The following is a 15,870-nucleotide window of genomic DNA, read 5'->3' on the forward strand; positions in this document are numbered from 1 at the left end:
ATGGTTGGTGGTTATTTGAGATATAACATCCTTGTGTATTTTTTAGTAGATATTAATGAAAATAGTGCTCATGAGCATTTACAGAAATTCTTATGTTTTATTTCCCTGTCTGTCTTTTGTTTTGCTTTATATTTCCTCATGTCTTAAAAACTGAGTGTATGAGATTGAGATTCATATTTTGATGCTCATGTTTCTTTATTTCTCGGGCATTAACAATTGTTGTTCACTTAACCCTTACCCTAATTTCCTTCATCTTCCTCTAAATCACTTAAGTGTCAAAGGAATTATTGATACCCTTCTTTTGTGTTTTATTCATCGAAACTGTGTTTGTATAAAACTTGACTGGGTTAGATTCCATGCCCAATGGTAGTATTTTCACATAGCACAACTAAATTTCAATAATTCTTCAGTAAATGTAGTGATATTACTCAATTTGAAAAATTTCTACTACAGTGACTTTGAGTAGTTTAGTTTAGGGAGAGATCCTTCTCTAGGTTGAAGGGGTAGCTTTCAACCTCAAAGAGGTTCGAGGTTACCATAGAGGTTTTCCTACAACCAAGGTTTCCTCTAAGAGATAACATTTTGGCACCATTTCCATGGAGTGAAAGGCATATTATCCCCAAATAATTCTATTGTTTATAATAATATCTTTGAGGGAAAAAAATAGTTGTATATTAGTTTGGCTGCAAGATGTTTTCTATGGCAACTCCACACTATAATCTGAAGTGTTCTTATTGATGAAGTTCAGGCTCACAGAGTCATCCATACATGGAGGAACCCTGATCCAAATCCATGACAGATTTTTTCAAGCCCAAAAAATTTGTTTAGGAAGAAAACTCCAAAGGAATCAGGTACGATTTACTTAAAAAGTTCTTATTATGTACCTGCAAAGGTTGAACTTCTTGAGGATTTGTTGTTAGATATTAAATTTGAAAGTAATTTACTCAGAACTATGTCCGAAAATAATATTTCAAACACTGTCCTTGATCCAACAAATCTAATGTGCTTTACCCTTGGTTCTTCCATCCCAGAATTAGAGCTATTACCACAAGATTTCAATATTTGGTCTCATTTCCAGAAATTAGAACAAAAATTCCAGGAACTCTAGGTAGCTACAGCTAAGTCTTCAACCTTTCCTTATTTCATCCCATATTTATTTGTTTCAACCAATACTCTGTCTTATGTGGGTGTCCGTAGTCCCATTTTATCAAGTGATACCACAACAGTCTCAGTGCCTGTGACATCTGCTGTCCAAACCCCTGTTATCAGTTTAATTTCATATCTCATCCCTATGGCTGCTAGATATGAACCCTTAAAACTTCAAGGTCTGATACATGACCTCCCCTTGAATTATGGACAATGCTTGACCCACTTTGATGGCATAGATCTTTATTCAGCTCAACAACATGAAGACAATTTTAATGACTTTATAAATTTAGAGGAGGTTGACCATGAGGACGTCAAATTGAGACTTTTTGCACAAATTCTATTAGGAGAGGTAAAGAGATGGTTTAGATCCTTACCTGCAGCAAGTATCAATACTTTCCAACAGTTTGAACAAATATTTCTCACCAAGTGGGAGGTGAAGAAACTTCCCCTGCAGATTTTATCTAAATATGAAGGTTTAAAAAGGAATCCAGGGGAGTCAGTTCAAGAATTCATAACCATATTTAACAAAGTTTATAATTCAATTCCAGCTAAGATGAAACCTCCTCCTGGATTAGCTTTGTTACATTATCCTGGCTGTTTTCATGCTGAAATGGATTATCAACTCTGGGAGAGAAATCTTGTCCCTTCATAAGCAATGCAATGTAATGCAATTGGAGTAGAAGCAAATTTGTTGGACAAGAAAGAAAAAATGAAAAATGAGAAGAGAGTGGTGTTCAAAGAAGAATCATCTCACTACAACAAAACCAGCGATTTGCGCCAGATTTTAGTGCATTTTTTTTGTAATTGTGATGAGCAACCTGGCGCTAAATCTGGCTCTATTGTACAATTTTTAAAGCATCCTTTTTTGCACCTGATTTTGCATCCTTTTTCACGCTAGATTTTGCATCATTTTTTACACCAAACTATGCATCATTTTTTGCGTCAAATTTTGAACCAAGATTTGCATCTTATTTTATGACAGGTTTTGCTTCTAGTTTTGTGTCATTTTTTGCATCTATTTTTCATTCTCTTTTGCTTCCTATTTTGTGTCATTCTTTGCTTCCATTTTTGCACAATCATCTACATCAAGTTTACACTGTATTTTGAATCCAATTTAACGTCTTTTTATGCATCCATTTTGTGTCAGTTTTTGCATCTAGTCTTATGCCAGGTTTTGTATCTATTCTTACACTAGTTTTTGCTTCTATTTTTGCACCAGCTTTGGTGCCTATCTTTGCACCATGTGTTGAATTTGATTTAGCACCAAATTTTGCATCCATTTTTGTGCCCATTTTTGCATCTTTTTTTGGACCATTTTTTACATCCACATTTACGTTTGATTTGTCTCCATTTTTCCCATCTCATTTTGCACCATATTTTGCGTCATTTGTTTCATCCAATTTTGCATCATTTTTAACACCATCTCTTGCATCTAATGTTACATCATTTTGAGCATCCAAATTTGCATTTATATTTGCATCTTATGTTGAGTCATGTGTTGTGTCCACCTTTGCATCTTATTTAGCCATTTTTTACGTCTACTTTTGTATTTGCTTTTGCACCAAGTTTTGCATCCAATTTTAAGCTATTTTATGCCCCTTTTTGCACCATTTTTTTGTGTCTACTTGTGTCCAATGTTGCACCATTATTTACACCGACTTTTTCATCCAATTTTGCATTTTTTTGGTGTCTAGTTTTACATCGTTTTCACCATCCAAATTTGCATCTTTTTTTGCCTCATTTTGTGTCCACATTTGCATATAATTTTGTGTCTGAGTTCGAGCCTAAATTTGCATGTGATTAGGAATCATTTTTTACATCCAATATGGCATCCTTGTTTTCACCTTTTTTCAGCCCCATTTTGCATCTTGTTTTATGTCTTTTCTTACATCTTTTTTTTTTCCTTTTTTGCACCCAAGTTTGCATCCCAAATTTACACCATTATTTGCATCATCATTTGGCATATTAATTTATAACGTTTTTTGCTTCTTTTTAACGCTCAACTTTGCATCTTATTTTACATCTAGTTGTTGTCTTTTTTTGCATCTAATTTGGTGCCCATTTATGTGTCCTTGTTTTTGCCCAATTTGATATCCTTTTGTATGCCATGTTTTGTTCCCTTCTTTGTGTCAACTATTGCACAATTTTTCACTTCTAATTTAAAACACTTTGTATGTCAATTGTTTGCATTTTGTATTAATTCCTAGTTTAACATCCAATTTTACTTTCAATTTTGCATCCATGGTTACATCCGCATTTGACTTCTTATATAAAGTATATTTTTTTTTATTTTTTTTTTTTGTTAATGGAAAACCTGTGAGCAATTTAGGAAACCGACGTTTCGGACTAGCTAGGTGAGTCCATCATCAGGGCAATGAGATCTGAATTATGAGAAGAGAGAGTCGAGAAATTAAGTTATTAATAGAAGAATCGAAAGATATCTCTTAGCTTGTACTGTCGGCTGGAAGATTTACATTTATAAATTAATTAATTCAATTTAAATTCAATAATTTAATTTAATTTTTTTTTTTTTTTTTTAAATTTATTTTTATTTGTTTATATATATTTATATATTTATTTTATTTTAAATTTCAAAATTGAGATAAGTTAATAATTAAGTTTTATTTAAAAGACTTATATGTAAATATTTTTATGTTATACCTAATAATGTTATTTGCTTTGCAATAATTGCAAATGAAGAAATTAAACTAACATAATATATGGATTAAGTTAATAAATTAATTTAGTTTAATTTTTATTTATATTGTTAATTTATTGATTTTTCTTTTATTTATTATATTTCATTTATTTATTTATTTATTATTATTATTATTTATTTTATTTTATTAAATTGTAGTTAATAAATAATTTTTTATTTAAAAGACTTATGTATATCAAATTTTATTTAATGTTTTTTTTTTATTATTATTATTTATTTTGTTTTTTCATATTATGTGAGATATAATATAAATGACATGTTTGTTTTGAACTAATTTTAATTGGAGAAAAATTACGTTAATAAAAATTGGATTAAATTAATAAATTAATTAATTGCAAATGAAGAAATTAAACTAACATAATATATGGATTGAGTTAATAAATTAATTTAATTTAATTTTTATTTATATTGTTAATTTATTTATTTTTCTTTTATTTATTATATTTCTTTTATTTATTTATTTATTATTATTATTAATATATGACCCCCTTTATAGATTCATAGTGAAATATATGATAGTTTCTAAATATCATTAAAGCATATATCACAATTCAAAATCATTTGTAAAGAAATTTAAGAGAAATTGACAACATCCATCCAAAAAAATAACAATGTGTCATTAACAATTTTCAAAACATGTATAAAATAGCAACATAATACTAATAAAATCAGTATTATTTTTAATCAAAACAAGTAAAATTCAAATATGATTAACAAATCAAAATATTTCATGAATATCGTTATTCTACGATAAATTAACAACATACATAAATCAAACTCATCGTATGATTACAAAATCAAAATGTCTCATTGATATAGGGTAAATTCACAACACCCATCTAAACATAACAATGTCATTCTACACAATAATTTCTTCATAAAAAACAATGCATGTGCATGCCTAGCTACCACCACCAAGATCATCCTCATGATCATCTTGACCATCCTCATTACTCTGATCCACATCATCACCAACACCGCAACTATCATCATCATCTCCTCCTTCACCACCATCATCCTCATCCTCATCCTCATCATCTCCTGATATATGTTGAACATAATTTGGATCGTCGTCTTGGCAATCATTACCTATAGCATTCTGACAAAAAAAATCAATATTACATGTTAGTATTAATTACATAACACAACGCATGTTTTTGTTATACAATGTTAACCATAAAATGAGGTAAGATATAATATCTAATAATACTAAAAAATAAAATGAAAATATGGTTTAAAAGTATATTGGAAATCCAACTAAGATTACATACCATAGAGTCCATCCAAACAACAAATTCAACCCATCTCTTTTGCTGCAGCACCTCCTTTTCCAAATGATTTGGAGGTCTTCCATATTTTAGTTCCTATCAATCAGTAAATAGGGAGAAATTAGATAACAATGACTTTCTTCTAGTACAAAATTTATTAAAAAAATATCACATGTTTAATATACTTACAAAGGTTGTTATCAGTGCTTTTAAACCTTTCTGGCCACTACGATGAGTGACTTTTGTCTTGGTTAACCTCGCCTTGGATGCCTTGTCCTTAAACATAAACCAATTCAATTTATTTTCACACAAATACATGTCTAAGATACTTATAAGTATTAATACATTCTAAATAATGTTTAATGAAAAATTCAATACCTGAATGCTCTCATTGCCGGCTTTTCTTTGTGCATCCAACTTCTCATATGATTTTACAAGTTCTTTCCATACTTTAAAAGGTATGTCAATAGGTCTTTGTTTCAGTGTTTGATCTTGAGGCATTTTTTTAATTTTTCTTGTTTGGTTAAAAATTTTGGTTAAAAAAAACCGAACAAGTAATTCACATCAATGGCATGGGGACTCTATGGATATGTGTAAAAAAATGGCCATAAAGAAAACATCCAAAAAACATATGAGCTCTCCCTTTGATGGTCACTTAGGGCATATGGCTGGAAAGGAACAACTCCATTTTCGAAAATCAAGGACAATCCTTTCTCAAAGTCCTTCCTAATATTTGCTCCAAATGTCTTAAAATGAAAAACAAAATTCAAAAGTCATCCTCAAACATCTCCCTTAAATATAAGGTTGGACCGTAAATTCTTCACTTTTATTGTTATCGGCTCTGGAATGATTTTTCTATATGCAATTATATAATGAAATATGTGTGCACTAATGAAAAAACATTGAGTTTCATTTTTCATAATCACAAACAATGAAAAAAGAATCACACGTAACTAGCATCATTTTGGAAATTTTATATTTATTAAAAATCTTTAACATGTTTTCCTCCCATATCTCATAAAAAGGTGTGAAATTTTTTATATACTCTCCAATAAGCCTAAGGATCACATACCTTTTAAAACTTTGCATTACCATTATATGTTTCTCCTTGAAGATATATAATATGTTTCTTCTTTAACATATATATTATGTTTCGCATTTCTTAATATTTGACAAAATACTAAAGTTGAAAACAGTGGTCATTGTCTCAATCATATTCCTGGTGATCTTGTTCAGCATAAAACAGTTTGGTACAAGCAAAGTAGGCATGACATTTTCTCTGGCACTCATGATATGGTTTTTATCTATTGGTTCTATTTTACTTTACAATATTATTTAACATGACATGACAATTTTAAGGGCATTCAATCCTGTTTATATCTATTACTTGTTCAAGAGGAACACTATCAAAGCATGGATGTCCCTAGGAGGTTGCGTGTTATGCATAATAGGAGTTGAAGCTATGTTTGCTGATTTGGGTCACTTCTCAGTAAGATCCATCCAGATAGCCTTCACATGTGTAGTATTCCCATGCCTACTATTGGCTTACATGGATCAAGTTGCATATCTTATGAAGCATCCCTCTGTGGTGGAGAACGTATTCTCTGCTTCAATTCCAGATGGTTTTATCTGGCCAGTCTTCGTGATAGCTAGTGTTGTTGCCATGATTGCAAGCCAGGCAATGATCTCAGCAACAATTTCATCTATTAAAATGTCCATGGCCCTAGGATGCTTTCCCAGATTGAAAATAATTCACACATCCCGACGGTTCATGGGTCAGATCTACATTCTTGTCATCAACTGGGTTCTAATGATAATGTGTGTCTTGGTATGTGATTGTTTTAAGAGCACGGTCGAGATATCAAATGCATATGGCATTACAAAGGTAGAGATGATTATGGTGACTACAAGCCTAGTGACTCTTGTCATGGTTCTTATATGGGCAAAAAATATATTCCTTGCGATTGGATTTCCTGTTCTATTTGGATCAACTGAGCTAATTTATTTTTCTGCAGTTTTGATGAAAGTGGGGGAAAATGGTTGGATAAATGGTTTTTGCCACCTACTTCCTTCTTGTGATGTACATTTGGAACTATGGAAGTGTTCTGAATTATCAGGAGTTGTATATCTTGTTGGTCATGGAGATGTCAAGGCTAGAAAGGATTCATGGTTTCCTAAGAAACTGGTTATAATCTACTTCTATGGTTTCATGAGGGCAAACTGCAGGGCAGGCCCTGCAAGCCTCAATGTACCTCACACCAATCTCTTGCAAGTTAGCATGACATATACTGTCTAACTTGAAGGTTTCCATGAATCAAACATGCTAAATGTTTTTCAAGGACCAAGTCACAACATCAATATGGTGATGGATAACAAAGATTTCCTTGAAGGTGGCAGAGATGAAGTGAATTTTAATGTGAAGTTAATAATCATAAGTTTTGTTGTCGACCAAGATCTTCATTACTTAGTCCTTGATTTTGTTTGATAGAGAATAATAGCCATTCCTACGATTAATCACTGATATTTATGAACAAAGACACCATTCTTTTTTCAATGAAGATGATAGGTGGTATTTTATATGCATGGTTAAGCCTAAGATAAGCCATGTTTTCTACATAAGAAAGTTATATTAAGTTATATCCATGAAAATGAAAGGAAGATGACATTGCATGTTTCCTCGTATAGCTAACCATTGCTCAATAACATTGGATGCTTCTCCACCTCATTCATTACATCATTGCTTAAGAACCTTGGATGCTTCTCCATTTTTTTTGACATCATGTACTAATTATGTTGTTGTTGGAGGTTTTAAACTAAGTTTTTCAACATCGAGCTTACTAGGGCTTGCACCACCGGGGTTATTAGTAAGAACCTCATGAGGTTTGCATAGCCATGATTATTAGAATCAAAATAGTAGGATTTGCACTAAAAAACAGTTCATAGAGCTTTCTTGCTGGGGAGAAAATCACAAGTTCAACTTCTGCAGTGCAGAGCACCGAGAGCTCATAAGCTTTCTTCAGCAATCCACCTACGTTTGGAAAATGTAGCCTGCCTGCTGGCGATGTTCTCAATCCTCTTCCTCTACATCTTTCCCCTCACTATTCTTGTATGTTCTCTTTCGTTTTTCCCTCCAAACAAACCCTCTCAAATTGAGAAAGCAGAACAACTCACTCGATGAGAATCCGAATCCAATTATCGCTTCTAACAATAACCCAATACGATACCAGAAGTGATTACACAAAACCTCATTGACTCTTCATTTGTTTGAAAAAGAGCCAAGCATATACTTCTGACGAGGGTTTCCGTCTCAAGTCTGGCTCGCAGGACGTCGCTTAGTCAATTGCGAGAAAAGTTTTCCACCTGCCTGTCACATACGGTTTGTCACACTATATATTAAAATCAGGGACAATCCTTTCTCGGAGTGGACAATCCATTTGAATGCATTGATCAATGCTTTGTGCAACGCTGGTAGAGTGGACCATGCAAGGAACTATCTAATGGAGATGAAAAAATTTAAATCCTGATATAGTTTGCTATAGGACATTCATTGGAGGCCTATGCAAGTTGGGTATGGTGGATGAGGCAGTGAATCAACTGGCGATAATGATTAGAAAGGGTCTCTCACCCACATATGCTCTGTACTATTCACTCATCAAAGCTTGCTGCAAATCAAAGAAAGTTCAAGCCGCTGCCCAGATACTGAACAAAATGCTTAGGGAACGTGTTGTTCCAAGTCATGCAAGTTTTATCTATGGCATGCATCATCTTGGGAAGGTAGGAAAAAAAATTGAGGCATAAAAAGTTCTTGAAGAAGTGATAGATTGTAAATCCTCTGTACATGTTAAAGTATACACAGAAGTAATGTCTGCTCTATTTCAGACTAGTGAAGTGGAAAAATCATTACAATTAGAAGGCAAAAGAATTAGAAGAGGTTGTGAAACTAACTTTTTGACTCTGTAAAACAGTGTTTCTCTAAGGGAAAAATTGATGAGGTATCCAAGATTTTAGAAGGCATAAACCAAAGATATCTGGTACAAGGTATTACATTATGAAAAAATTGAAATGGTCAGATTTATTGTTTTTCCAAGGAGACCACTCTTGCTTGAAGGAATGGAGAGGGCTCTTCTCGTAAGAAAGTACTGAACCAAGACCATTGTCAAAAAATGTTGAACCAAGAGTATTGTTAAAAAGCAATGTTGCTTAGTTGCATGAAAATTTAATTGTCCAAAATTTAATTTTGGACTCTTTGCTGGCAAAATTTCATATAAAGGTATGCCCTTTTGCCTTATAACATGATGATTTTAATGAAAATGGAGGAAGGGAATCAACTTCAGAGAATCAAATGAAGTTAAAAAATATTAGATTATCAATTATAATCCATAGGAAGGGAGGAAAATAAAGGGTATGGTTGTGCTTAGCCTAAAATGTTTGCCTCTCATTTGAGAACTTTTCAAAAACTCAACTTTATTTCTGAATCTATAAACACAACTCTAAGTTTACATCTCAATTTACAGGTAAAGATTCGGTTTAAAGCAAATCTAAAAATAAGAATAAGCAAATCCAGAACTAAGAATTTGAAGCATTATTATTGTGGCAGAGCAAGGCAGCTAAAATTTGAGTGTGTGGGAACAAAGTGGGATCTAGAACATGGAAAACTCACCAAAAAAAACAGCAAATATTATGGAAAGCGGAAAAGAGGAAAAAGAGCATCATTCCTTTGTTAATTCTCATACAGAATACAAATTAGATGCATGGTGTGAAGGAAAATGAAATTTACAAATTAGATGCATATGACCATAACATGGGATGTCCCCCAACTTTAAATTTTGCATCATGCAGACATCAAGTAGCAAGCCAAGGAGCATCTCGAGCTGTTCAGGACATTTCTGTACCTCCCCCACCCCCCCCGACAAATCCTGAATCCTGGATATAGGAGTTGCAAATAAAGTATGGAGCTTCTTGAAAAAAAATGTTAGCAATGGGTACTAATGCTAGTTTTAACTTTAACCTGCTTGCAATGAATACTCGGCAAATCCAAGTGTATCTTGAGGTAAAATTTGTTGACAATAGAACAGGATGGTTTTCCTGCTGTTGATACAAATGGCTATTGCTGTTAAGCCTAATTTTAACTATGATATGTTGCCAGAAGACATGTCCCCAAAATTTGGACAAATCCCTCAGACCATAGGATGTGTTCCTCAATCCCAGGTATGCATCCTCCTACAACATGGCATAGAGCAAAATATGCTTAACAGAAGTAGTCATTCACATCAATAGCAGGAAAACCATCCTGATGTGTTTCCAACAAAACATTATCTTGTGATACCCTACACACCACCATATTGGGTAAAAATGTAAAACTAGCATGTGTACCCCCAATGCCAACATTTTTTTCAAGAAGTGCCAAACCATAGCAGACAAGACTCTAGATACTAAAATGACAAGAAAAGTTTACAAAACTTTGAGAATTGTCAGGCTTGTTTCAGACTCTCAGATATCTAGTGGGCTATGCCTGTCCATGAATGCACGTGAGAGACCAATAATATACAAGAAGGCAATGAAACAATCACAAAAGCACCTACACTCAAAATTCCATTCTGGAAAGAAGGAAAAGACTCACTAAGGATACCAAGGGGTGCAAAATTCTAGATGTGAGGAATAGCAGTTACTGAGGAATAGGGTTCATCTATTCTTACTGTTACAGATAATGCATTTACCAGATTGACTCAAGGTCTATTTCCTAATGTCATGGAACACTGTGTTTTGATGATGGCTTTTGGTCTTGTTCCCATGGAACTGTAGTTGCATCTGGCTTAATCAATATGAAAAGGCTGCCCTGTGCGCGATTAGGAAGAAGTTTCCTTTCTTTCTCCTATGGGTTATGTTTCAAAATTATAACCATCAGCTATCGGCATGTTGAAGGGATCACACACCTTTCAAGCAGAGCCCATTTTTTTGCAGGATTGTCCATAGGCATTGTTGCAGGTAACACCCCTTCATACAGAAGCCAGTTTTCCACAGAAGAATGGTGGCTGTTCAGTGACTCAGGGCCTCTCTGTGCAGTCACAAGTAGTATCAGCATTATAACATATCCTTTCAGAATTCAAGTATATCTTCTCACTGGATAGCATGATTAAAATGTAGAAAAATGTTATGGAGTGTCCAAGTAGTGTAGAACAGAGAAGCAAGAAAAAATACCACAAGACAACCATAGGGTTGATAGAACCATGTTTAGGCACATTAGATATTGCTTGGTGACAGAGTCTTACACCTTTGAAAGGAATATTTGTTTCCCTACATTTCTATTGAACAAATACAGACCTGAATATGTTCTAAGGACTATTATGGAGGGATTCGAGATGACCCACAGGACCCATAGCTGAATACACAAGGGGATTTCAATGCTGGAAATCTGGTTTATAGCATAGTAGCAAGATTTGGTCATATTGCTCTTTATTATATGGAAATTCGGCAACAGTACAAAATTTAGTATGTTTTCACTGCAATGCAGATACAGAACAGTTCACTTACCTTATAATGTCTTTGATACCCATCAACATATAAGCCCCAAAAAAACAGAGCAAAAACCTCAAAAAAATAAAAATAACAGTAAGAAAACACTTAAAAATAAACTACATTGCAAAATTTTCAAAGAATAAATTGATTTTTCTGGTTTTAGTGTGTTCTGAGGATGAAATTCTTCTAAAATATGGAACAAAACGCTTATTTTCATACTGAGAAATATAGATTTCCATATTGGAACCATGCTGCATTTCTTTATTAGGTATTTTCCATACTGAGTTGTATTTGAATACATATTCGGATTCAAATTTTTCTACTATGGTTTATAGCCATTCCTAGTTACACGTATGCTGAAATCAGGGAGGTCAAGGTAATCAGATAAATTGTCACAACAATTATGAACAAGAGGCAACCTTCCTTGAAAATCTTGAACCTCCAGTAATCAGAAAAATTGTCACAACAATTATGAACAAGAGGCAACCATCCTTAAAATTCTTGAACCCCCTACCCTTGCCTGGATTTGCTCACGGCGCCAATCAGTCCTCATGTACATGTACATCAAAATATTTATTATATAATTAACTATAAACTTGTTAACATTAAAAGGACAAATAGATCCTCTGTTCATGTAGAGATGCTCACTGACGACCATGTTGACAATGGCGATGAGAGGGAGAAACTGCCGTGATATCCAATCTTCAATATGCATATTTTAGATAATAAAGACTGACCTACTAAGTTAAACAAGTAGCCATTATACAAAGTACACATAAATGAAGCTCAAAGCTAAGAGATTTTTTTTCTCACTTTCTTTGCTTCCCACACAAACTATTACTCGATTTCGATTTTTCTTATTAGATTCCAAAATTTAATGAAATTATCTGGCTGGGAGCATTGTTGCAGTGCATGGCTTTTATCCACTATCTCCACTACAAATTTTGAAATGACAACAAAAAATCCATTAAGACCGGAATCTCCCCACAACAGTGAAAGCAGAGTTCATTATTCAAGAACAAAGTAAAGCGAACCAAATACTCTAAGAGCAGGACATGCATGAGTCCTCCAGACCCAGATCCACTATATTGATTGCATCATTTTTTCAGCTGGATGAAGCATCGATGACCCGGTAGATGCACCAGTCATGAGCAAAAATAACAGACGATCAGTGATTCAGAAGCACCCTTACCAAGCATAGTTGAGATCATCCAGATAATCCACAAGGCCATCTAGGTATGCTATCTTACAAAAGATATAATTCTCAGCTTATATCTTGTAGACACGAGACAGACACCCATCACCAGGGTTCTCCCTTCCACACGTAACCCGTCAAACTTTGCAGTCCGATGAGCTTCAATAAAGTTTGCCAGGATAGAATCCAGCCTAGTTTATGACCCTGCATACCTCTCCTTTGACGCTTAGATAAATTAGGAGTTATTTATTTTCTAGGCTTCTGCTATTAGTCTCGTCTTCATTGTATCAGGTTTATCTGTTATTATAACCCTTGAAAATCTGATAAGGAAATCCAAGAGATGCTTCTCCATATTTGTGAATGGCATTCTTCGTAAAACTGTTGACATAGACTAGTGCACCTAAATCTGGGGGATTTAAACTGGTTACCTACTAACATGTAACCAGAACCAGCCAGATGCTCGTCTTCATTGTATCAGGTTTATCTGTTATTATAACCCTTGAAAATCTGATAAGGAAATCCAAGAGATGCTTCTCCATATTTGTGAATGGCATTCTTCGTAAAACTGTTGACATAGACTAGTGCACCTAAATCTGGGGGATTTAAACTGGTTACCTACTAACACGTAACCAGAACCAGCCAGATGCTCAACAACATTGGCTACAAACAATTGAGATAATCACCCCTTTGTTATTTTATCATTCGTCATTCTGTTAAATCTGAAATCTTATTTGTAGTCTCTCCTTTTCAGCGAATACCTTTAAGCACTCCAGCATCAATATATAGTTTTAGTCCCATTAACCTAATGTCCTTTCATCATTTGTGGACATTTATATAATTTATTTCTTTATTCCGAAATTCTTCTTAAAATTATTATTTCCATTTCTTTATGAACCTTCTGTTGTCGAGCAATTGGTGTTATTTTGAGCAAAATAATTTGTAAACGAAGTTTCTTGGTTAGTGAAAAGCCCGCCAAAAGTACCTCTACGCCAAGTAGATCCCTGGAAAGTGTCTATCTCTCAATGTTAGTGACATCTCAACGCATTCACCCATTCGGGAGCTTTCGTAGGCAGTCAGCGTCGTATGTAGAGCATCTAGCTCGGCGGGCCTCACAGTTTGTGAGGAAGAGTAAGAAAATCGCAGAGTATTTGCTTATTTCACTCCTTTCGGAAAACCTATAAATTTTTTAAAGTAACTGCTACTTACGAATCATAAGTTTTTTAAAATAAATTCTACTTAGTTTCAGATTTTTATATTTTTAAGGGGTTTTACTGACCCAGAAATAGAGATTCAATAAATGGAAGAGAAGCTTACTGATGGTGACATCGTCGTCGGGGCTCTGGAGCATCTTGTCCATTCCCTTGGGGCCGAGTGAGGTGCGGAGGATTCTCGCAACGGACCTGGCGGCCGCAATGTTGGCCTTCTGAGCATCTAAGCCTCTGATTCGGGTCTTCTGCTCCTGCTCCTTTATTATGATAAATGGCCTCCCGTACTCATCAAATGCCAGCGCCATCCCTGCAAACAGTAACAGATTGCAGCACAGAGATTAAAACCTAAACATACAAGAGTGGCTGCTAAAAACACACTGGATTTTGAACCAAAAACCTGAAATGCGTGTACTCCTCTCTGTGTGGAAGACTGAATGTGCGGGTGGAAATCCATTGAAGTTAAAAATGGAACATACCTTGGCGCCGTCAATGGACTGAAGAACCGATCGTGGGGTTCGAGTGTCTGCTACTGGTGAAACCCTAATTCGCAAATCTCTGCAATCTCGTTTTCGCTCCCGCCCTGCGAAAAGCGAACAGATCCTCCTTCTTGTTCTAGAACGTAAACGAAGTTTGGGTTGGGAGGGATTTTGTAAAGAAAAGTAAAGCTTTACCTTTTTTCAAAAATGCTAATTTCATAGTGAAAAACAGTAAATACATTTTTTTATTTTCACATCACTAGTTAAGTAGCTATATAATGTTTTTGGTTCTTGGTTAGGTTGGAAAATATTTATAATAATATAATTTTATGGTTGTTGTTTAAGTTTATTAGGTGTTATTAAAACAATAAATACATTTTTTTTATTTTCACATCACTAAAGAAGTAACTATATAATGTTTTTGGTTATTGGTTAGGTTAGAAAATATTTATAATAATAATAATATAATTTTATGGTTGTTGTTTAAGTTTATTAGGTGTAATTTTTTTTAATTTCAATTTAATAATTTTTAAATGGAAAAATATGATTTTAATTTGGTTGTATTGAAAATATTTATATGTTTCTACATATAAGGTGGGTGCAAACAAAGGAGAATATATAGTAAGTCTATTTAATAGTTAATAACAAGTGTTAATTTCTTAAAATTATATGATAAATTTGAAAGGAGTAGGGTATGTATCTTTTTTCGGGTGAAATATATTAAAATTATTGTGTGAATGGGGTTGTAAGACCCTATATTTTCATCCTGGGAAAATATAGTCCTCTCTTAGCCACTTGCATAGTTTAGATTGTCATAAGCAAAGTAGGTACATTGTCTTAAGATGTAAACATTTCATTTTAAGCAGTGTCATAATGTGGTTTCAGCGAAGCATTAAAAGATGGAATGAGCATGCACATTTGGGATGCTAGTGTTATATTCAGCTTGAGGCATGATTGCACGTCTAAGAAGACTCTAACAAGGGTTGCAGAGGAGAGGTTGGGGGATTGTAGTCTCACTTAGAAGTGTATACAAGCAAGTTAAGCCCTATGAGAAGTTGTGAAACAAAATTAAGGGATTTGACAAGTTGCACGAAGGCAACTTAGTAGTGGTACTAAGTGAGCAATCCTTGATTCAACTTGATACTCTCTCCTTGGCACTACCACTTTGTAAGATGGAGAAGAAATGTGAAATAGATGTGCAACCCACTAAAGAAGTTGAAGGTTGTTGTAATGTATATCGGTGGTTATGTCATGATGTGAAAGGAAGTGTTGGAACTTGGAAGGTGACCATTAGAGTAGATTTACCATGGAGTGCAAGGAGGTGCAAGGATCTGATAAG

At 34.0% G+C, this 15,870-nt stretch overlaps 1 protein-coding gene across 2 annotated transcripts; it reads right to left on the reverse strand.

The window, feature by feature from the left end:
- Positions 1-4,660: 4,660 nt before the first annotated feature.
- LOC149244197 (uncharacterized) lies at positions 4,661-14,693 on the reverse strand. Of its 2 annotated transcripts, XM_089367941.1 has the most exons (5): positions 14,532-14,693; positions 14,162-14,362; positions 5,326-5,412; positions 5,140-5,232; positions 4,661-4,967 (listed from the first exon to the last, which is right to left on the reverse strand). In XM_089367941.1, exons 2-5 carry the CDS (start codon positions 14,276-14,278, stop codon positions 4,770-4,772), a joined length of 495 nt encoding a protein of 164 aa, XP_089224067.1. In that variant the 5' UTR covers positions 14,279-14,362; positions 14,532-14,693; the 3' UTR covers positions 4,661-4,769. The 2 variants fall into 2 exon arrangements, with proteins under 2 accessions (XP_089224067.1, XP_089224068.1); XM_089367942.1 differs by lacking the exon at positions 5,326-5,412 and having other exon boundaries at positions 4,666-4,967.
- Positions 14,694-15,870: the final 1,177 nt, after the last annotated feature.

This window comes from Pinus tabuliformis, chromosome 8 (assembly GCF_031772625.1).
Source record: "Pinus tabuliformis cultivar Carrire ecotype Pingquan chromosome 8, CPIR1, whole genome shotgun sequence".
NCBI classification, from domain to species: Eukaryota; Viridiplantae; Streptophyta; class Pinopsida; order Pinales; family Pinaceae; genus Pinus; species Pinus tabuliformis.

Excerpts from the sequence above, each read along its gene's own strand:
- LOC149244197 (XM_089367941.1), bottom strand. The coding sequence starts at position 14,278 with ATGCTCAGAAGGCCAACATTGCGGCCGCCAGGTCCGTTGCGAGAATCC. Across the intron at positions 5,413-14,161 it reads CGACGACGATGTCACCATCA|GACAAGGCATCCAAGGCGAG; the intron begins GTAAGCTTCTCT and ends TTTATGTTTAAG. Across the intron at positions 4,968-5,139 it reads TTGTTTGGATGGACTCTATG|AATGCTATAGGTAATGATTG; the intron begins GTATGTAATCTT and ends TTTTTTTGTCAG.